The sequence below is a fragment of the Dama dama genome, chromosome 5 (assembly GCF_033118175.1).
Source record: "Dama dama isolate Ldn47 chromosome 5, ASM3311817v1, whole genome shotgun sequence".
NCBI classification, from domain to species: domain Eukaryota; kingdom Metazoa; phylum Chordata; class Mammalia; order Artiodactyla; family Cervidae; genus Dama; species Dama dama.
Window position 1 is genome coordinate 109,848,674 of NC_083685.1, and position 21,963 is coordinate 109,870,636.

Below are 21,963 nucleotides of genomic sequence, written 5' to 3' on the forward strand. Positions count from 1 at the left end.
TTGCATTTCCTGTATACAGTAGGTTCTCAGGAAATGTTAGTCGTGAGGCACACCTACCAAACTACTGCTGCATCAAGCCCCTAACCACTCTCCCCTAACCACACCGGGCTCTCTCTTGCTCTTGTCTCAGCCTACAATGCCTTTGTGCCGCTGGTAGACTCCTATTTGTTCCAGAAAGCCACCCCTCACCTGTCTCCTTCTCTGTGAAGGAGACTGTCCAAACAGAACCCGCTGCTTCATCCTCTCAGCTTCTCTGACGCCTGCAGACGCCTCAGCTACAGCCCACCCCTAGGCCATCAAGAGGCCAAATTTGCCCGCACACCCATCTTCCCCTATTGTCTGAAGGCTATTCTACTTCTCTCTGCATCCCCAATGCCTAAGAAGCCCAGCAGGTGTGTGCCGAACTAAGGAGAGAGTACGTCTGAGGATGGGAGCATGAGGTATGTACACCCTTGTCAGTTTTCACAAAAGAGCAGAGGACTTTGTTGCCCCCAAAGCCCAAACTGCCCAAGAGACTGGTGTTAGATGGGTCCTTGGTTGACATGCTGGGTCAAGGGGACAGCCCTCCTCCTTTCCTTTCAGTTGTCACTCTCTACCTAGGCTGAGCCTGGGGGCGCGCTTTCAATATAAGGCAGGGAGGGGCCTAGAGGACTGCTCAACTTCCTTCCTCCAAAGTCACATCTCTGGGGCGTGGAGTTACTGTTGTTGGAGGGAGGAGTTGTGACTCAGGCCACGGAGGGTGGGAGCCTTCGGGGCCTACTTTCCAGGGCCCTGAACTTGGGAGCCAAGCCCTGTCATGCCTCAGCCTCTTCCCTGCCTCATCATCGTAGATACATTAAACATCAGGCTGGAAGGAATTTCAGAGGCCAAGAGTCCAGAGAACCAAAGACCCAGGGGAATTGGGGAAGGATGCCCACTGGCACAAATGTCTGATGACCCTGAGCTCCTCCAGTCATAGCTCCTTCAGTCACCCATCCCTCATCACTTTCCCACCTGGACTGGTGTGGTAGCTAGTCTCTCATTCACCAATACATCTTCCACACGGCCAGCGGCATGATCCACATTCAAAGCTAATTTTAATACACTTCCATCCATCAGCCATGGAAACAAGTCCTAATTCTTGCCTTGTATACAAGGCCCCAGGATCTAGATCTTTTCCACTTTAACTGCAGCCTTTGCCACCACCCCTTCAGCTCTACATCTAGGAGAAGCCAAGCCTTCTGATGCTCCCTTCTTCCTTCATATACTCTGCTGCTAATGAACTCAGCCTTAAAACCCAACTCAAATATCCCTCCCTGGTAAAGCCTTCCCTGAGATCTTGGAAAAGTTAGTGTATCAGGTAGGAATGCTCTCAGTTAAAAGCAACAGAAAACCCAAGCAAAGGAATGATTCTGACCCTGGGTTGCCATCAGAATCACCTAGAGAGGAACTTCCCTGGTGGTCCAATGGTTAAGACTCTGCGCTTCCAGTGCAGTGAATGCAGGTTTAGTCCCTGGTTAGGGAGCTAAGATCTTTTGTGCCATGAGGCACGGCCCAAAATATTTTTAAGTGAAAAATATTTAAAAGAATCACCTAAGGAGCTTTAAAAAGTCCCCATCACTATACATATGCCAGATCAATTTAATTAGAATCTTTGAGGTGGACCCAGGCATCTGTAATTCTCAACACCTCCCATGTTCTAATGTGCAGCTAAGTTAAGAAGCACTGAAGCAGGAGTTATCTTTCTCACATAATGAGTCCAGAAGTAGGCAGTTGCTGGTGTTGGCTGAACGGCTTAGCCATATCCAGGCCAGGTCTCAGTGATACTCCTGACCTTTCCTTTCTGCTTTGCTGCCTCAAGGTCAAAATATGGCTGTAGTTGACTCTTCATGTCTAGTGCCTGAAGAAAGCTGTAGAGAGAAGGGGAGGGTTCAATCCATCCTCTTTTTATGAGCAAATCAAAGACTGTCCTAGAAATCCCTCAGTCAACTTCAGCTTAGATGTCGTTGGTCACAGTGAGCCACACCCAGCTGCCAAGATCGCTCCTCCCAAATCAGTGTGTGTTATCGAGGAAGGAGCTCAGGAACGGACACTGAAGGGTGGCAGAATACATCACCCCAAAATATGTCACTTGGGCCTAAGGATTATTTTGAGCAGATGCAAGAAGGGCCTTCTAATCTCCTCTTTTCTTCCAGAAAAGAAAGTGGAAGTGTTCATCGCTCAGTGATGTCCAACTGTTTGCGACCCCATGGACTATAGCCCACCAAGCTCCTCTGTCCAAGGACTTCTCCAGGTGAGAATACTGGAGTAAGTAGGACCTTGTCATTTATCTTTTTTATATATAGTGGTATGTATCTGTTAATCCCAAATTCCAAGTTTATCCCTTCTCATCCATATAAATGTGTATGCTTTTCTCCTGTTAATCTGCTTATGTCACTTCAATTATCAGGCCCAGCTGAAAAGCCCTAATTGGGCAGGGGAAAACTGTTGCCTCCCCTAGAGCACCAGCAGATTCTGCCATGGTGACTTAACCTCTCTCTTGGCTTCACACATCATCTGGCAGACATCACATTAAAGGCACTGTGCAGACGTGTGTCAACATGTCCGTGTCTCCCGCCAGACTGGCAGTTCTTAACTCAGACTGAACATTAGAAATACCTGGGGAGCATTTTGAAAAATACCAGTGCATACACCCCATCCACAGAGATTTTAATTGGTCCAGGTTACACCCAAGCATAACTAATTTTAGAAACTCCTCAGAGTGATTCTAATGGGCAGACTGGGTGAACCACTGGGCTAAACCACTGCTATCTAAGACCTTCAAAACGGGGGCTGGGGACTCCCCTGGCAGTTCTGTGATTAAGACTTCACCTTCCAAAGCAGGGGGGAGTGAGTTTGCTCCCTGGTTGGGGAGTAAAGATCCCACATGCCTCATAGCCAAAAACTAAAATATTAAAAAAAAAAAACAAAAAAAACTAGAAGCAATATTGTAACAAATTCAATAAAGACTTTTAAAATGGTCCACATTTAAAAAAAAAAAAAGAAACTTAAAAGAACAGGGGCTGAATCTTGAGCACAGCACCACTTATAACATGGGACTCACAGGGTATCTTCACTAAATGAACAAATGAATAAATGAATGAACGGTGGAGAAGAACTTTTGCTTCAGCCTCGTTCACCCTCAGACTGTACTGTGCACCGTTCTGAGTGTTATTCTTCCTTCTTCTCTGTTTTCTCATCTCTACTGAGCACCACATTCAGTCACCCTCAGTGAATGATATCCGTGAGCCAGCCGGACCCTCCTGGGTGCACGGACTTCCTGCTTCTCTGACAGCTGCCATGCCAGACACCTGAGTCCCACTCTTACCTAGCAGCAGCCCTAGTTGGAGATAACTCTCTCCATCCACATTCAGGTTGCCCTCTTGTGCCTTAGCTAAAGCCCCACCCAGTGTGACAAGACAGCAGTGGGAGGGCGGGGGTAGGGTTCCACGTGCTTCCTCTTCCACACTCAGCCCCATCCCAAAGTGGACCCCCAAGTATTCAGTAGCAGAGTGTCTGACCTAACGAACAAGCAACCCACAGACAAAAGGTCCACTTCTTCTGCCCAAGTGTAGAAAACGCGTCTTATCGGATTCCGTAGACAATCTGCAGTCTGAGAAATGACCCTGTTAATGTCACCAGAATGAGTCAGTGGTGAGCACATCCTCAGTGATAACATCATCCCATATCCTAGCCTCTGATTCTGACTTCCATTACCCGCCTGAAAATGCTCGTTCAAGGTCACCTACAGGGCCAGGCTGAAGTCCTGCAACCTGTGCAGGGCCCCCATGCCCTCCATTCAGTAGGGCCCTGCACTTGGTTTTACAACCTACTGCTGTTGCCGTCTTGAAATTCTCAAGTTTTGAACAAAGGACCCCACGTCTTCATTTTGCACTGAAGCCTGCAGTGCTGTTCACCCATAGTCTCTTAGAAAATCCAACAAGGTTTTTTCCTCCCCAGAAAGGCCTCCACAGCATATGACCTCAGCTCTCTGTGACACCCACTCCTCTGTTCCCTTCCCTTACATTAGGAGAGGGTGGCGTGATGGGACAGTGTGGCTGTAAATGACGGTCAGGATCAAGAGACCCTGGGGAATAAGTCGTCCAAGCTCTCCCCAGCTCCTGGGCATGAGGGAGAGTTAAAAGTACCAACTTGGGAGCTCAAGGCCCCAGCAAACTAAGAGAACATGAGTCAGCTCCAATCCAAAACAGAAAACCAGTGAGAAAACTTCTAGATGACCGTATGGGACTTCAGAAACCTTGAAGAACCCCCTCCAGCTCCTTAAGAGGCCATCTGCCAACAGTGCAGAGAACTAATAGTGCCCCCTGCCTGGCAAGGAGGCTGGACACCCTTCAGGGAGCCAGAAGATGAGGTCCTCCCAAGAGAGACAAGTTTTCCCAGAAAAAGGATGAAGGAAGCTTATTTACCATGGAAGAAGGTGTGCGCAGTAGGAGGAGAGACGGGTTGCTGAAGGCAGTGGTGTGAGATGAGGCCCCCCCCAGGCCTGCCAAGTGGGAATCCTCCTACTGAGCCAGGCTCTGGGCAGAGGGCAGAGGTTCTAGGAGGCAGAGTCTCAGCCCTGGCAGAGAGAGGAAGGATGGAGGCTAGCAATGTCAAGGCCTTGGAAAGGGAGCCTGAGGCAGGGAATAGAATTGGGGCCTGGTCTTCCCACAACAGGGCTCATCAGAGTCTGGGATCTACCCTCTCTGGGCATCGCCTGGCCAGACCAGGGCTCAGGTATCTGACACCTGGGGCCCGGAGTCACATGCCAGGAAACCCAACACTCCTGGGCCCCAGCCCCCAGCTTCCAGCAGCTACGGGAGCAGGGCTCCGGAGGAGGAAGTGGGTCTCCAGAGTCGCACCGCAGGGAGGCTACTTCCCGGAAGAGGGCAGCACAGGAGAAGGCTCTCCCAGCAACAGGGTGAGAGGCTGGGAAGAGGAGGAGGGAGAGGACAGGGAGGAAGAGTGGGGCGGAGAGGACAGAGCTGGGACGGGCCGAGGGGTGGACGCTCCAGGAAAGGGGGTGAACAGGCACAGAAGGTGGGGGCCCGAGTCACTCAGCCTGGCTGGATACCATGAAGTCCTATTACTGATCCGTCCTCCCCGTCTCCTTCTCACGAGTGCTCTCTGGTGCCTACCTGGCCCACCTGGCAGCCACCCAGGTCCTTTATTCCAGTGGAAGGAAAGAGTACATGGGCAGAAGCAGACGCTTAGGAGCCCCCAGACCCAGAATGACCAACAGAGCCTTGGACAGAAAGACTTCCTAGATTAGCCCTCCAGAATCAAAGAGAACTTAGAAGAGTCTCCAGCCCAGGGGACCATCTACCCTGAGGGCCCAGTAAGCAAGGAAGCAAAAGAGCCACCCAGGCCTGAGGGGGAGAAGGAAATGGCAACCCACTCCAGTATTATTGCCTAGAGAATCCCATGGACAGAGGAGCCTGGCAGGCTGCAGTCCATGCGGTCGCAAGAGTCGGACACGACTTAGCGGCTAGAGAGAAAAAGAGAGAGAGGCCTGAGGGAGCTCCCAAAGGAGAGGCCCTAGCCCAAAGAGAATCCAGAGGCAGACTTCAGGAAGAGAATGCTGGCCGCAGGGAACAGAATTCTCTCGACTCACTCTTCCTTTCTGGAACTTTTCCTTCCCCAGATTCTACTCCAGTCCAAGACTATGCCAATCTGTGGCCATGTTCCCACCAGCCAGTCACCTCCTGTCCCTGCTGCTGGTGATAGACGCAGGGGGGACCGTGCCCAGCCCCCAGGGGGTTCCCCAGGGCTGCTATGCGGCAGAGGAAGCTGGGGAGCGGACCTTCCGCTGCAGCCAGGCGGGTCTGAGCGCCGTGCCCACCAGCATCCCCAACGACACCCGCAAGCTCTACCTGGATGCCAACCGGCTGGTGTCGGTGCCAGCTGGTGCCTTCCGGCACCTGCCTGTCCTGGAGGAGTTGGATCTGTCCCATAACATCCTTGCCCACCTCTCAGGGGCTGCTTTCCAGGGCCTGGCGGGCACGCTGCGCCGCCTGGACCTCTCTGCCAACCAGCTGGCCTCGGTGCCCGTAGAGGCTTTCGTGGGGCTAAAGATCCAAGTGAACCTGTCTGCCAACCCGTGGCGCTGCGACTGTGCCCTCCAGGAGGTGCTCCGGCGGGTGAGGCTGGCCCCGGGCACGGGGACGGGCATCGTGTGTGGCCCGGGAGCCCGACCGGACCTGGTGGGGCAGGAGTTCCTGCCGCTGGTCGGGGAGGAAGAGTTGTGTGGGACAGGGCGGGGCGGGGCCCGGCGCAGCACCGACGTGGCCCTGCTGGTCACCATGGGCGGCTGGCTGGTGCTGGTGGTGGCTTATCTGGCCCACTACGTGTGGCAGAACCGGGACGAGACCCGACGTCCCCTCAAGCGGGCCCCCGTGCTGCCTGTGCGTTCTGAGGACTCCTCCACCCTCAGCACAATGGTCTGACGACCAGGGACACTTCTCTGGGCCCACGCCCGGCTCCCCTCTCCTCTCCTCTGACCCCCTCTGCCTCCCCTGCAGCCCCTTCCCATCCCCCAATTCCACCCCCTTCCTCCTCTGTCTCTCCAAAGCACCTGATATCTCTCAGTCCACCAACACCATCTTCGGTGCCTGGGGGGTTGAGTGCCTACTTTTGGTACCTACTCTGCTGGTCTCTCATAAAGAGAAGGAGGGAGAGACTGTAACAGTTATTGTTATAGATTCACTGCATGGAAAAATATCTTCCAGAATTATGAATTAATTAACAGCCTAGAATTCTTTTTTCATACTTATGAACTATATAATGAAGAACTGCAATGCATTTTGCATGGCATTCATTTGTTTAAAATTGCTACTTTCTAAAATTCTCTTGTTTTCACATTTTGTTGGGGACCCCAACAACTCTACTGAGAAATCCAACTCAGTAGAGTTTCACCCAAGAAATAGCAGTAGTTGGACATTTCTGGATTTTTCCATATTGCTTTTTTTCTTGTTATATTTATACTTGATTTCGAAGGGTTGCTTATGCTTGTGTCACGGCAAGCAATCAGTACCCAGTCATCCTGTAACACAATGATACTTATTGTACAACAAAGCCTGAATTTCTACCAACTGTAAGCCCCTAGAGTTAGGTGTCTCCCTCCTAATCCATTTATCTATATCATGGCCTTTTCTCTTTACACTCAGCAGGTTCATAAGGTTATTTGCCTTTAGTGATTTCACTTTCTTACAGTATGAAATATGAAGGTTGATAAAAGGAGAGATTGCATCTAAAAAAAAATAATAAAGAACAGGAAAGCAAAGCTAAAAGAAATAGCAGCTCTAATTTATTTCTTTGAGAGTCTCAGGTCTCCTTAAGTGTTTTCCTGTTTTGGCTCTTCAAATCCAGCCTAAGCTAAAATGAAGAGGTATAGTAGATGCTGGTATTACATATATGGACAGTTCCCAAAGACCCCAGTAGAGTAAAGACCAAAAGGAAGCAAAACTAAAAGAATATAAAACAGGAGAGCTGGGTTCAATCCCTGGTTTGGGAAGATCCCCTGGGATCTTCCCTTGGGAGAAGAGAATGGCAACCTTGGGAGAAGGGAATGGTAACCTACTCCAGTATTCTTGCCTGGAGAATCCCATGGACAGAGGAGAACCTGGTGGGCTACACTCCATGGGGTCACAAAGAGTCGGACACGACTGAGCGACTTTCGCTTTCACTGGGCCTGGACTGTGCTAGACTGAGACCCAGAGCTTCCAAGTCCACGGAGATGGGGGAGTGACAGACCAGAGAACGGTGGCAAATGGTCATGTGTTCCACCTCGGAGGTAGGAGCAGGCAGCTGTGGAGCGTGGCGGAGGTGGTCTCAAAGGCGGCACTGAGTGCATGTTTGAACTGACTCGTCAAGAATGAGGGGGGCTTTGGCAGAAAGGGGAAGGTCCCCAGCTGAAAGGTGGTGGGCCAAGGCAAAGAAGATGCAAAACAACTTGGAATGTCTGGGCAGCGGCAAGACTTACCTGGGGGCTGGAGAAGAGGGTATATAGGAGGGGGAGGAGACAGAGGGACCAATCTGGTGGTGAGGTCAGAAGGGACCTTGCGGGCTCCTCCCCTCTTCTCCCTCTGCCTCTGCTGAAAAGCTGCACCCGCTCCCCCCGCCCTCTCTCTCTCTCTCTCTCTCTCTCTCTCTCTCTCTCAGACCCAACCTCCGCTCCCACTACCCTCTACTGTGGATCCCCTGGCTTAGGGTCCTCTGCTTCCGGATTCGGAGATTCCCTAGCTCTCTGCTTTCTCCTTTATACACAGAAGGGCTTCCTGAACCCTTTCCCTTGGTTTCTGCTCCACCTAAACTGGGGATGGATCACTAGAGAGCTAGAGGGATGGGGAGGTTTCCCACTCCCACCCCAGAACACTGGACAATTCAGTTAAGTCCCTTTATTAATGTCCCTGATCTCTTTCTCGTTTCACTGAACATGTGTGGCCCTGCACTGAGGAGTGGGAGGGTGTTGAGACCTTCACCTCCACCACCAGCACTCCTTTGATGAGGGTGCTCCCACTGAGCTGGTTCCAGCTCCTCTCTCCTCTCCTATCTCCCAGCTCCTGACACCAGAGTCTATCTGCCACGGATGCCAGGGCCTATGCATTAATGATGATGGAAATGGAAGGAGAGGGGATGGGAGGGGACCGGGAGGGAGGTCAACCAGGGAGGAGGGAAGGAGGGCAAAGCCCAGACTACTAAGGGGGCACGGGCAGAGGGAGTCAGTACTCTCTTAGCAATCTGTCTCTTCTCTCAGCAGGAGTCCAGGTAGGGGGCAGGGAGAAACTCAGTGTCCCCACAGTTAATCAAAGAATGCCTGGACAGAGTAGGAGGGGAGAAACCATGCTGGTTGAAGGAGGGGGTCGAATGAGACATTCCCATCACAAAGTCGGCTTTTCACGGGACCCAAAGTTGCCAACACACACTGTCCCTTGTCCTTATGAGGGTGACTCACCCATGTGGCCTCCGTGGAGGAAACAGCCACTTTGGGAAAGCTCCTGGGAGCCCCATTAGAAACTGAAGATAAACACTGAAGAAGGGTTCCACCTAACTTATGGCAGAGCCTGGGGCAGAGGAGGAGGCCACTCAACAAGCAGCAAAGAGGAAGCCATCACCTCCCTTCGTCCCTCTGACCCATCCTGACTTCTCTGTCTCCTTTCCAGTCCTGCCCGATCCTCTCTCGATCCCTGAGGTTCCCCCAACCACTCCAAGGCTGAGCTTCCTCACCTCACCCAGGAAACCTCCACTCGACTCACCTCACAAGAACCTGGGACAGGCCCCCATCTTCTTTTCTCAGGAGACATGGGCCTCCATCTCCACTTCCAGAGATGCTCAGGGATGGGGGAAAGAACTTGAAGGTGGGGAGTTTCAGGCTGTGGCTTTGACCATCCACCCCAGCCATATCCTGGCCTGGGCCTTAGGATCCTGCCCCATCCCTATCAAACCCTCCGTGAGTCCCTCCCCTACCACTCTCAGAATCCGCCCCCATTCTGCTCACCCATCCCCTTCCAGAATCAGCTGGGACTCATCTCACTGGGTTCTGGGAAATAGAGTGTGGAGACCTGTGGGAGTGGGAGGATAGGGGACGGGTGGGGCTCCGGGTCCCTGTCATTGGTGCCTATTTCGGGAGGTTCATTCAAATCCCTGTTGTCCTGAGCAGCAGCGACAGCATCTTTAAGGTCTTCAGAGAGTGGGTTCCCCTACCCTGACCCCTAACTCCAGTTCTCAGAGATAAGCGCAGGATGGGAAAGGATCCAAGGAGGGAAGCCTGGATAGTAAGCATCCCACCAGTTATCGCCATGGCTCTCCTCTGGCTCAAATTCCTTTCCCTCTGGAATTAGGACAGGAGGGAGGGAGAGGGAGGACAAGTGGGGCAGAAGACAGGGGGCAGGGTGGGGAGGTGGCAGGGATGGGGAGGTGGTGGGCTGCTGTGGCTCTCCTCCCAAGAGAGCGACCCCCTCACCCAGGCCAGTCTGGGTCTCTGAGGCAGAACTTGGTGCAAGGGGGACACCAAATGCTGTAACTTTGGACTTCCCTGGCAGTCCAGTGGCTGAGACTACGAGTTCCTAATGCAGGGGCCCTGGGTTCGATCCCTGGTTGAGGAGCTAGATCCCGCATGCCACAACTAAGAGATTTCTCATGCTGCAATGAGCTAAGACCCAGTGCAGCCAAAAAAGAATCTGCCTGCCAATGCAGCGGACATGGGTTTGATCCCTGGTCTGGGAAGATTCCACATGCTGTGGGGCAACTAAACCCATGCACCACAGCCACTTAGCCCACGTCCTAGAGCCGGTGCTCCACAACTAGAGAAATCACTGCAATGAGAAGCCTGCACACGGCAGCTGGAGAAAGCCCACACACAGCAATGAAGACCCAGCGAAACCAAAAATTAATAAATAAATGAATAATTTTTTTAAACTCTGTAGCTTCGACTCAACCCATGACAGGAGACTGAACAAAGTGGGGCACCCACAGGCTGAAACACCTGCTGGGATAACAGTCACTGACCCTAAGCCCTTCCCTCAGCACCTTGGCCTCTGGGTATCCTCTGAGCAGGCAGGAAGTGGTGGCAAACCTGGTTTCACTCCCATCCTTACCTCTACCAGGCACCAGAGGTCATAGAGCCAGAGTTCCAAAATGCTACCTGGGCCCTGGCACGGCAGCCGGGTGGCCTCATTTTTGTTCCCTGCTTCTGGCCCTTCTGCCTGGTCCAGAGGTAAGGGAGACATGCTGTGTAGAAACCAACCTCTCCCCCAAGGTGTGCTGGAGCTAGGAATAAAACTGCCAGGTACTGAGAGAGCCCAGCCACATGCCTAGTCCAGCTTTGATGTGAGGACCCAGGAAGGCAGGTCCCGGCTTGTCATCCACAAGCAGCACCCTGGAGCCTGCGGGCTGTGGGTGGGGGTGGGAGCACAGGAAAGTCCCTCACTCAGCCTTTCCATCACCAGCTTCTTCCTGCCTATGGAGCAAAACCTGGAGTGGCAGAGAGAGCAGACGCTACCCTCAGGGAGTCCCCATCTGAGGAGGAGAGCTATGACCCTAATTCTCAGGGAACCCCTAGGCTAACGGAAGAAATTGCAGAGCTTTGATGCTGGTGAGGCCAAGACATCCCCCAGATGAAGCCCATGCAACGCCTGGTTAGCTACCAAAGGCAGTGGAGAGAGAACAAACTCAGTTCACGGGAACTGAGGGAGACAGTTAAGAAGCAGCAGGTGGGGCACAGCCCCACCCTTCCTGTCCTGGCCTCCCGTGCAGACCTACCAAGTACAACCCTGAATGAGCAGCTGCTGCTGCTGCTAAGTCACTCAGTCGTGTCCAACTCTTTGCAGCAGGTTCCTCTGTCCTTGGAATTCTCCAGGCAAAAATACTGGAGTGGGTTGCCATGCCCTCCTCCAGGAGATCTTCCCTAACCAGGGATCAAACCCGCATCTCTTATGTCTCCTGCATTGGCAGGCGTGTTTTTTTACCACTAGTGCCACTTGAGAAGCCAGATAATGAGAGGGTGTGAGTATTAGAACTAGGAGGGAGAACCAGGCACCTTCTTCCAAGTCCCTCCCCCATTAGACTAAGGGGAGTTCCAACTTAGAAACGGTTTCCCCTCATCTCTCTGAGGCTCTGTTATCAGCAACCTCAGCATCCTGTGAGGAATGATTTCCCAAACCAGGAAGGCAGAAAACCAAACAGACAGTGCAAGGTATCTGAGCTGCCACAGACAATGCCACAAGTTCACTCACTCATTTCATAAACATTTATTGAGTTACTATTACGTATCAGGTCCTGCAGGTACAAAGAGAAGGAAGTCATGGTGCCTATCCTTGGGAAGATCACCTGGAGAACAGAAAGGCTACCCACTCCAGTAGTCTGGCCTGGGGAATTCCATGTGTGGTCCATGGGGTCGCAAAGAGTCGGATATGACTGAGCGACTTTCCCTTCCCTTAGTGATGACAGAGGCGTGCACAGGGGTCATGTGAGCCCAGAAGGGACATCTAAAGCAAATACTCACTCTGGTTCAGGCACTTTGTTCACAAGAGCACTCACAGAGAACCCATTTATTTTGCCTATTTTTGAAAATCTTTTTTTACATAGAGTTCTAATAATATCGCAACTATGGTTTCCTGCATACAAACATTCGTATTTGAAGTAGGAAAAAAGTTCATCACAGATAGAACAACAGCAGGGCAAATCAACAGCCTGACAGCAGGGAGAGACGTTAATGAAGTACTATTTTTTATTTATTTATTTATTTTTGGCTGCACTGGGTCTTTGCTGCTTGCCCGGGCTCTGTCTATAATAAATAACGCAGAATGACTATTGGAAACTGCTCATTCTACCAGTGCTGTATCCTCATACCATCTTCCCACGGGACCAAGATCTGCCCTAGGGCTGTACCGAGAGCCCAGTCGCTCCTGGAACAGCTCTTTGGGTGAGTGAAGATGCCTCTCCAGCACCTGAGTCAAAACATCATGATCCTTCTCTGGCCCCGTTTAATGTCTCATGTTCAACATCACACCCACACACCGACTTCAGTTCCCTGGAATCCAGTTTATCTCCTGCTGGTCTCAATGCTCTCTTCTGCACTTACGATGATCACTATCTTCCTCTTTTAGAAAGTTAAAAACAACAACTCAAGTCCCCATACTAAAACTAATGTCGGAGGTCAGCCCTCAATTTTCATTCATTTTATTCATTCATTTTAGGGGTCAGGGACCCCTATCATGCAAAGTCAAGCCATCAGGAAAGGTTCTCTCAAAGAATGTGTGGGGGAAATCACAGGGGCGTGGTGTCTGTCTTAGAGAACCAAGAAAAGACTCTGAGATCAACAAAGCTGCAGTCGTAGGGCTCCCAGTAAATATCTCTGTCACAGGCAGCAACAAATGTCAAAATTCTGACACCCAAAACCTCAGCATTAAGAATAATCTGAAAAACCTAAGAAGTGATGAGTTTGCAGAGTGAGGTGGGGAGGCAGGTTGAGATAACAGGCCAGCCAAAGAGCTTGGCACCAAGGGGCATGCCCTTGCCCCAAGCAGTGCAAGCTATCAGAGTGGACAGAGATCTTTATTTCATTAATACTTCTGCCCCAATAGAAGGGAAACTTTCTTGAATGCATCATCTGCTCCCTATCCTTGAGAGTGAACACTCCAAGATTTGACCTTTTTTGCAAGTAATTCAAAGTCAAGGAGATTGATATTACACATTTTTGCCATTTTGAGGTGGGGAGAAGCTTTTGTCCACACAGGGCCATTTAGAAGACACTACATGTAAACTGGGCTTCCCTGGTAGCTCAGCTGATAAAGAATCTGCCTGCAATGAAGGAGACACCAGTTCGATCCCTGGGTTGGGAAGATCCCCTGGAGAAGGGAAACGCTACCCACTCCAGTATTCTGGCCTGCAGAATTCCCTGGACTGTCTAGTCCATGGGGTCACAAAGAGTTGGACGTGACTGAGTGACTTTCACTTTCATTTTCTTTCTTCACATGTAAATTGGTGCAGTCACTATGGAGAACAGTACAGAGGTTCCTCAGAAAACTAAAAATAGAGTTGCCATATGATCCTGCAATCCCATTCCTGGGCATATATCTAAAAAAACCATGTAATTTGCACCCCAATGCTTATTGCAGCACTATTTACAATAGACAAGACATAGAAACTTCAACATCCATCAACAGAAGAATGGATAAAGAAGATGTGGTACATAGATACAATGGAATACTACTCGGCCATAAAAAAGAACTAAATGAAATAATGCTATTTGCAGAAACATTGGTGGACCTAGAGATTATCATACTAAGTAAAATCAGAAAGAAAAATAAATACCATATGATATCACTTATGCATGGAATCTAAAATATGACACAAATGAACTTATCTATGAAACAAAAACCAGACTCACAGACATAGAGAACAGACTTGTGGTTGCCAAGGAAGAAGAGGGTAGAGGAGAGATGGATTGGGAAATTGGGATTAGCAGATGCAAACTGTTATATATAAAACATAAAAAAAAATAAAAAAATAAAAATAAAGCAGATAAATAGTAAGGTCCTACTGTATAGTACAAGAACTATATTCAATATCCTGTAATAAATCATAATGGAAAAGAATATGAAAAAGAATGTATATACATGCCTACACATATATATACCTGTATATATACTATATATGTATATATATATGAATCATTGATGTACACCAGAAGCTAACATTGTAAATCAACTATACCTCAATAAAATAAAATTTTTTTAAAAAAAGATGACACTACAGGGTCCTACTGCATTGCTTTTTGAGTTCTTAAAAATACTTTTAATAGGCCTTCCTTATTGATCCAGTGGTTAAGAATTCACCTGCCAAAAAAAAAAAAAAGAATTCACCTGCCAATGCAAGGGACATGGGTTCCATCCCTGATCTGGGAAGATTCCTCATGCCACAGAGCAACTAGCCCATGTGACCCAACTACTGAGCCTGCATGCTGTGACTACTGAAGCCTGCAAACTCTAGAGCCCATGCTCTGCAACAAGGGAAGCCACCACAGTAAGAAGCCCATGCACCACAACTATCAATACAAAAGAGCCCAGAAAAGGGTGGTGAGTTGTCCAAGGTCACACAGAGTGAGGCGTCCTGGTTCTTCCAGGACTAGAATCCACAGGCCCCCCTGCCCCTCTATAATACACACACTCCCTTCCAAGGGAATGGGTTGAGGGAAGGGTGGATCCAGGGGTACCACTGAGAGAGCTGGACGTGGACAGGAAGAGAGCTCCACCCACTCAGAGCCAGGTCCACCCCACCCAGTGCAAGAAGCTGAAGAAGCTTCAGGAGCATGGGGAGAACCTGTCTGTACATGGTGACTGAGGCTGTGAGATGCTGAAGGGAACCAGACAGGAGAGTTAGCTCCATCCCCCTCCTCACTGCTGTCAGGCATCTTTTATAATACCACATCTTTTATAATATGTATTTATTTGGCTGTGTTGGACCTTAGTTGCAACGTATAGGCTCTAGAGCGCAGGGCGCAGTAGTTGCAGCGCTTGGGCTTTGTTGCTCTGTGGCAGGTAGGATCTTAGTTCCCCAACCAAGGATGGAACTGGAGTCACCTCCATTTCAAGGCGGATTCTTAACCACTGGGCCACCAGGAAGTTTCCCCTGCTCCTTGCTTCTCTTTTCTAATGACTTTTCCATCTATTATCTCACAGGAATCCTGTGAGGTTAGGCTACCTTGCTGCTGTAGTCCCCATTTCATGTGTTTAAGAAACTACCTGGGAAAAATCCAGTGGCTCACCAGCTTCTTGGTGGGGAATCTGTGAGCAAAACCCAGGCTTTGAGACTCCAACCGGTGCTTTCCCCTCACAGCTCCACCTCCTGCCAGAGTTCTCACCCCATCTGCCAGGTTCCCCGTCTTCATTTCTCTTCCATGATCCCCCCTGCGCCACCCGCCCCTTGATGGCCTGTCTTTCCCCAGGGCTCTCTCAGTCCCATCACCACCATCAGCCTGCCCCAAGCAGTAGTCATTAGGGGGAAGGGGGTGGGGTGTGCCAGGTGGAAGCTGGGTGAACACGAAGGAGAGGAGGGGAGGCAGGCAGCCCAGGGCTCATCCCCCAGCCTCAGGGCTAAAATCTGGGAGGTGGAGGCCTTCCATTCCTCTTTAAGTTCTGCTCCCCAAACTAACTGATGACCCAAGACCCCTTCTCAGCCCCTTCCAGACCTTTCTGTGCAGCTCCCTAAAGCATACACCTCACACCACTCCTCCCCTCTCCGAGATCACACTTCGTGGGTATATGTGGTGAGGAAAGTGGGCCAGAGAAGGCAAGATGAAGGCAGGGAGTCAGTGCCCCATTTCTGACCCCCACAGACATGTTCCTATTCAAGGACCAGAACCTGACATTGTTCCCCTCCAAAGGTGAGAGAAGCTGGAGGACTCTTCTTCCCTCCCAACCCATAATATGATGGAGGCTGGGAAAACGTGGACAAAGTCTTAGAAGGCGAGAGGGACACAAAGACACCCCCCCCCCGCCCCCCCCCCCGCCGCCGCCTTTTCCAGCAAAGGAAAGAAACTGCTCAAATGAGGACCTCATTCCCAGAGTCCCTTGGGGTGATAGTGGCTGGGATGCAGAGGGGTCCCTCAGACCTTGACAGGATGTAGTGATGTCAGGAATCTCAGCCACGGGTTTCTTGGGCCTTTAAGTGCATCCTCTCCCTGCCCCCAGCCTCCAACACCACTCTACCAGGCAGGATGAGGCTGGGCTGCATCGTGGAGCCGGAGGACGCCACTACCCTTCGGGCTCTCAGTCCTTCTGCTTCCCCTCGGCAGGATCCTCAACACCCATCGAAAAATACTGTAAGGAGCTGAACTCCTCTGGCACCCCACAACAGGCCCTGATCTGATCCTCTTTCCCTGGGGAGGGCTTCTTGAGGGAGGACCAGGACACCAAACCCCACACTCAAGTGCCTGTGAGTGGCGGGCCTTTCGGGTGACGTTACATGAAAGTAGACACAGGGTAGGATTCTGGTCACTACTATCCTGTACTCAAAGCTCTGTCTGGGCCTGAGCCGGTCCCCAGAGGGCCCACGGGGTTTCGGGAGCAACAGGCTGAGGTGGAGGACTTGCTGCTGGAACCGTTCGGCCGGGCGCTGAAGCTGCAGGGGCCCTGGGCCTCGCGGGGGCGGGGCCAGGGCGCCCGGGGGCGGGGCCGGCGTCCGGGGGCGGGGCCGGGGCGGAGCGGGCCGGATTGCTGGAGACTGGGGGCGGGGCGACACGGGAGTTCCGAAGCGTGCTGCAGTGGTGACTGCAGGACGGCGGGGCTTAAAACGCCTGGGGGCCAGGTTTGGGTCTCTGGGGGAGGACTTGAGGTGCTGGTGCTGGTTAGACCTTCGGCGCTGAGGGCGAGGCCAGGGGGTGGGGGCGGGACAACGGAGTGAGGGCGGGGCTTAACGCAGCTGGGGGCGGCCTGGGCTGGAGCTAGGGACCGCAGGGGCCAGACGCAGGTCGGATAGGGCGGGACTGGCCTTCTCCGGGAGATCTCGGCGAGCACATCCACTTCAAGGGAGGCTTCTTTATGCTAAGGTGGAGATTAGACTCCTGCCCCGAGGGAGCCCTCCCTCTCAGTGGGGAGACCTGCTTCTCCTCCCTCACAGAACTCCCTGTCTCTTAACTACGGGAATATCTAGCTGATCAGTTCTCACCTTTCTACCATACGGGTGAGTGGGGCCTGGATTTTAACAAGCCAGAGGTTCTGGGCGTCCGAGGGGCAGGCCCGGGGACTCAGTCCTCAAATGACTGTAGGAGACTTCTAGCAAACTCAGCCCCATACTGGCTGAATACATCCTCTCCCTGTGGAGGCTCTGGGCGGTGAGGGTCGGGAGTTGGGGTGGGGTGAGTTACTGATGTGGTTGTGACGGCCATACTGGACTCATCTCAGTGGTACTTGGTACTGGACTCGGCCAGTGCCAAGAAGGAGGACCTGAAACATTACGAGTCCCAGTGCAAAATGAGAAATATGTTAAAAATTTATTGAGTTATTATTTAAGATGACAACTGTTGTCCTTTTAGTCACTAAGCTGTATCCAACTCTTTGGGACCCCATGGATTATAGCCCACCAGGCTCACATCCTGGAATGTGAAGTCAAGTGGGCCTTAGGAAGCATCACTACAAACAAAACTAGTGGAGGTGATGGAATTCCAGTGGAGGTGATGGAATTCCAGTGGAGCCATTTCAAATCCTGAAAGGTGACACTGTGAAAGTGCTGCACTCAATATGCCAGCAAATATGGAAAACTCAGCAGTGGCCACAGGACTGGAAAAGGTCAGTTTTCATCCCAATCCCAAAGAAAGGCAGTGCCAAAGAATGCTCAAACCTCCACACAATTGTACTCATCTCACATGCTAGTAAAGCTTAAAATTTTCCAAGCCACGCTTCAGCAATACGTGAACTGTGAACTTCCAGATGTTCAAGCTGGTTTTAGAAAAGGCAGAGGAACCAGAGATCAAATTGCCAACATCCGCTGGATCGTCGAAAAAGCAAGAGAGTTCCAGAAAAACATCTATTTCTGCTTTATTGACTATGCCAAAGCCTTTGACTGTGCGGATCACAATAAACTGTAGAAAATTCTGAAAGAGATGGGCATACCAGACCACCTGACCTGCCTCTTGAGAAACCTGTATGCAGGTCAGGAAGCAACAGTTAGAACTGGACATGGAACAACAGACTGGTTCCAAATGGGGAAAGGAGTACGTCAAGGCTGTATATTGTCACCCTGCTTATTTAACTTATATGCAGAGTACATCATAAGAAGCGCTGGGCTGAAGGAAGCACAAGCTGGAATCAAGATTGCTGGGAGAAATGTCAATAACCTCAGATATGGAGATGACACCACCCTTATGACAGAAAGTGAAGAAGAACTAAAGAGCCTCTTGATGAAAGTGAAAGAGGAGAGTGAAAAAGTTGGCTTAAAGCTCAACATTCAGAAAACTACGATCATGGCATCTGGTCCCATCACTTCATGGCAGACATACGGGGAAACAGTGGAAACAGTGGCTGACTTTATTTTTCTGGGCTCCAAAATCACTGCAGATGGTGATTGCAGCCATGAAATTAAAAGACACTTACTCCTTGGAAGGAAAGTTGTGACCAACCTAGACAGTGTATTAAAAAGCAGAGACATTACTTTATCAACAAAGGTCCATCTAGTCAAGGCTATGGTTTTTCCAGTGGTCATGTATGGATGTGAGAGTTGGACTACAAAGAAAGCTGAGAGCCGAAGAATTGATGCTTTTGAACTGTGGTGTTGGGGAAGACTCTTGAGAGTCCCTTGGACTGCAAGGAGATCCAACCAGTCTATCCTAAAGGAGATCAGTCCTGGGTGTTCATTGGAAGGACTGATGTTGAAGCTGAAACTCAAATACTTTGGCCACCTGATGCGAAGAGCTGACTCATTTGAAAAGACCCTATGCTGGGAAGGATTGAGGGCAGGAGGAGAAGGGGACGACAGAGGATGAGATGGTTGGATGGCATCATCGACTCAGTGGACATGGGTTTGGGTGGACTCCGGGAGTTGGTGATGGACAGGGAGGCCTGGTGTGCTATGGTTCATGGGGTCCAAAGAGTCGGATATGACTGAGCGACTGAACTGAACTAAACTGAGGCTCCTCTTTCCATGGGACTTTCCAGGCAAGAATACTGGAATGAGTTGCCATTTCCTTCTCCAGGGGATCTTCCCAGCCCAGGGATCAAACCCATGTTTCCTTCATTGGCAGGTGGGTTCTTTACAGCTGAGCCAACAGGGAAGCCCTAACTTGACAACAGCAGTGTTAAACTAAGCATGAGACCCATGCACAGCCTGCATGCCCATCAAGCCAGCTGTGGTGTCAAGAAACAAAGCAGAATGACTCAGGGTCCAAGCTCCAGTTGTCCCTCCAAAGAAAAATAAGAGGTGCAAGGCTTCCTACCCCCCCCCATCCCACTCATTTTTCCCAATGAAAAGGGGAATATATCCTTTTAAGAATCTTCTCTTATCGTCTCCTGGAGGGGAGTGAATCTGCGGCACCCCCAACAAACAAACACACACATCACACACATGCAAGCCCCAACTCCCAGAGCTGCCTCACAATCCCCTGCCCACCAGAGATGGAGAGAGCGTGCCCCTGTCCCTCATGCCATCACCACTCCTGTACCCTCTGCAGAGCTGAACCAGGAGCAGCAGCAGCTTCTGGCCATGTCCATGGAGAAAGTCTTCCTTCTCCAACAGACAGAGCTGGTGAGGATCTGAGGATTGCACAGTGGATGGCAGGGATGACAACAAAGGTGAACTTAAACACTAGAAAGGATGTGGGAGTGCACCTAATTCCACCCCCTCTCTCATGACGAGCACTCTGGACCAGAGAGCAGAGGGTACTTCTCCAGGGCCACACAGCAGGCTCTTGGCAGAGCTCTCTACAGATCTCAGATCTCCAGATTCTTAATCCATGCCCATTTCTTCTCTGATATAGCACTAATGGGTAGAAGAGGTCAAGGAAGGGGTAGGGACTGAAATTTAAAATTTTACTGCAGACTACCTCTGAAGTTGGTAGGTCCCCAAATGCAAAGCACTTCGTGATGTTTATTCTCCACCATGCCGGTGGTGACCATCCTGGAACAAATTCTTCCAGTGGGAGGCAGTGCTCTTCTGTCTTCACTTCAAGCTGCCCAGGGGCTTTTAGGGTGAGGAGCTGAAGGTCACCGTGCCCTGGCTGAACTCTGCAGCCTCGACATACAAAGGAATGGGCCCCACTATACCCAGGAGCCCAATGCCCCATCACCACTCTGCGTCCTCCACACCGTCCTTGCTATCTTTCGGGCGTGGCCAACAACACCTGGCTTTTCCCAACTGGAACAGGGGAAAGCAGAGTAGGGCTTGACACAGGCCTGAGAAAGCTGGAGAAATGGATAGGAGCTTCGTCTCCAAGTTTTCCTGGAAGCAGAGTTTCAAAGGCTCCACCTGGGACTCAGTCTCTTTAACCAGGATCTGGAGACTCTGTCCCATCTGGAGAGCCTAGGAATCAATCACGAATGAGGAGGAAAGTTTCCCTTTCATCAGCCAGGAAATGGGTGGAGTTCCAGCCCTTGATGCAGCTGCATCTTCAGCCTGACAGGTCGGGAACCTGGCAGCAGAGGGCTGGGGGCAGCGAGAGCTGGAACCTTAAAGTTGGACATTGAGTTTGATGCATTTCTTCAGTTCTTCAGCATAACTTTGATTTGAGTGAGTATCACAGGCCATTGACCAATGTCTGCTCAGACAGGATTTGGGAGATATTTTGGGCTCCAAAGCTGATTTGGGAATTTGGGGAGAAAACTTAAAGGTTTTTAAGGGATAAGAAAAGAGGCTGGGGTTTTACTTCATTCATCTCACAATCTGAAATCTGGACCCCAAAACTTCCAACCTCCCAGGAGAAATATAAAACATGATGCCTAGGGGCCCATTTTTTCTGCTCCTTCATCACTCCAGCCTGTCTTCATCCCTAGCTAGTCCACCTCCTTTTACTCAGCAAAGGTCTAGAAGCTTGTCTGGGCAGGGGGTCACTTCCCCTAAATGCTCCAACCTTCCCAAGTCCTTCTCCTTTTGTCTTCAATCTGGAGAAGGGGGTAGTAGAGGATAAGATAGTTAGATAGCATCATAGACTTAATGGATATGAATTTGAGCAGACTCTGGGATTAATGGAGGACAGAGGATCCTGGCAAGCTACACAGTCCGTGGGATCTGGCCTACATACATATGTTATATGTGCTAAGTGGCTGCAGTCATATTCAACTCTTTGCAACCCTATGGACTGTAGCCCACCAGGCTCCTCTGTCCATGGGATTCTCCAGGCAAGAATACTGGAGTGGGTTGCCATTTCCTCCAGGGGATCTTCCCAGGAATTGAACCTGCATCTCATATCTCCCATACACACACACACACACACACATAAATGAAGAAGAAAATGGATAATCTGCAGGGTCTGCAGTGCACTCTGTGGGTCAGGTTTTCAGAGGACAGGTGGCTGGGGCTTCCTCCCCTAAGTGTATTCCCTTCCCTGATCCCCTTGGCTGATCCCCCATCTCCTAGCAGCAACACATAAATCACAAGCTTGGCTCAAAGCTCAGGGATGATTATCACCCATTACTTCCCCTAATTTACCGCCAGAGGGAGATAGAGAGCAAAGCCTGTTTCTTGCATCAGCACGCTGCCCCACCCTGGCTCCTGTTTCAACAAATCTCTATTAATTGACCTAAAGCGTTCTTACACATTAGTACAGTTTAAATTTTCTCCAGTACAATTGTGTCCCAGATTCCCCTGAACATAAACAAGGACTCTAAGGAAAAGAAGTCTCTGAACCCTAAAGGGACTGTGTGTGTGTGTATTGTACTTTTTGCAGCTCATGGACAGTAGTCCACCAGGCTTCTCTGTCCATGGAATTTTCCAGGCAAGAATACTAGAGTAGATTGC

At 50.6% G+C, this 21,963-nt stretch overlaps 1 protein-coding gene across 2 annotated transcripts; it reads left to right on the top strand.

Moving 5' to 3' along the window:
• Positions 1–54: 54 nt before the first annotated feature.
• Positions 55–7,321, top strand: LRRC3C (leucine rich repeat containing 3C). Of its 2 annotated transcripts, none has more exons than XM_061143938.1 (3): positions 55–440; positions 2,175–2,286; positions 5,663–7,321. In XM_061143938.1, the coding sequence occupies exons 2-3, from the start codon at positions 2,228–2,230 to the stop codon at positions 6,462–6,464; spliced, it is 861 nt and encodes a 286-aa protein (XP_060999921.1). In that variant the 5' UTR covers positions 55–440; positions 2,175–2,227; the 3' UTR covers positions 6,465–7,321. The 2 variants fall into 2 exon arrangements, with proteins under 2 accessions (XP_060999921.1, XP_060999922.1); XM_061143939.1 differs by having other exon boundaries at positions 2,175–2,272; positions 5,663–7,320.
• Positions 7,322–21,963: the final 14,642 nt, after the last annotated feature.

Coding starts and splice junctions, on each gene's coding strand:
- LRRC3C (XM_061143938.1), top strand. CDS start 2,228: ATGGACTATAGCCCACCAAGCTCCTCTGTCCAAGGACTTCTCCAGGTG. Junction 2,287..5,662: donor CTCCAGGTGAGAATACTGGA/GTAAGTAGGACC, acceptor TTCCTTCCCCAG/ATTCTACTCCAGTCCAAGAC.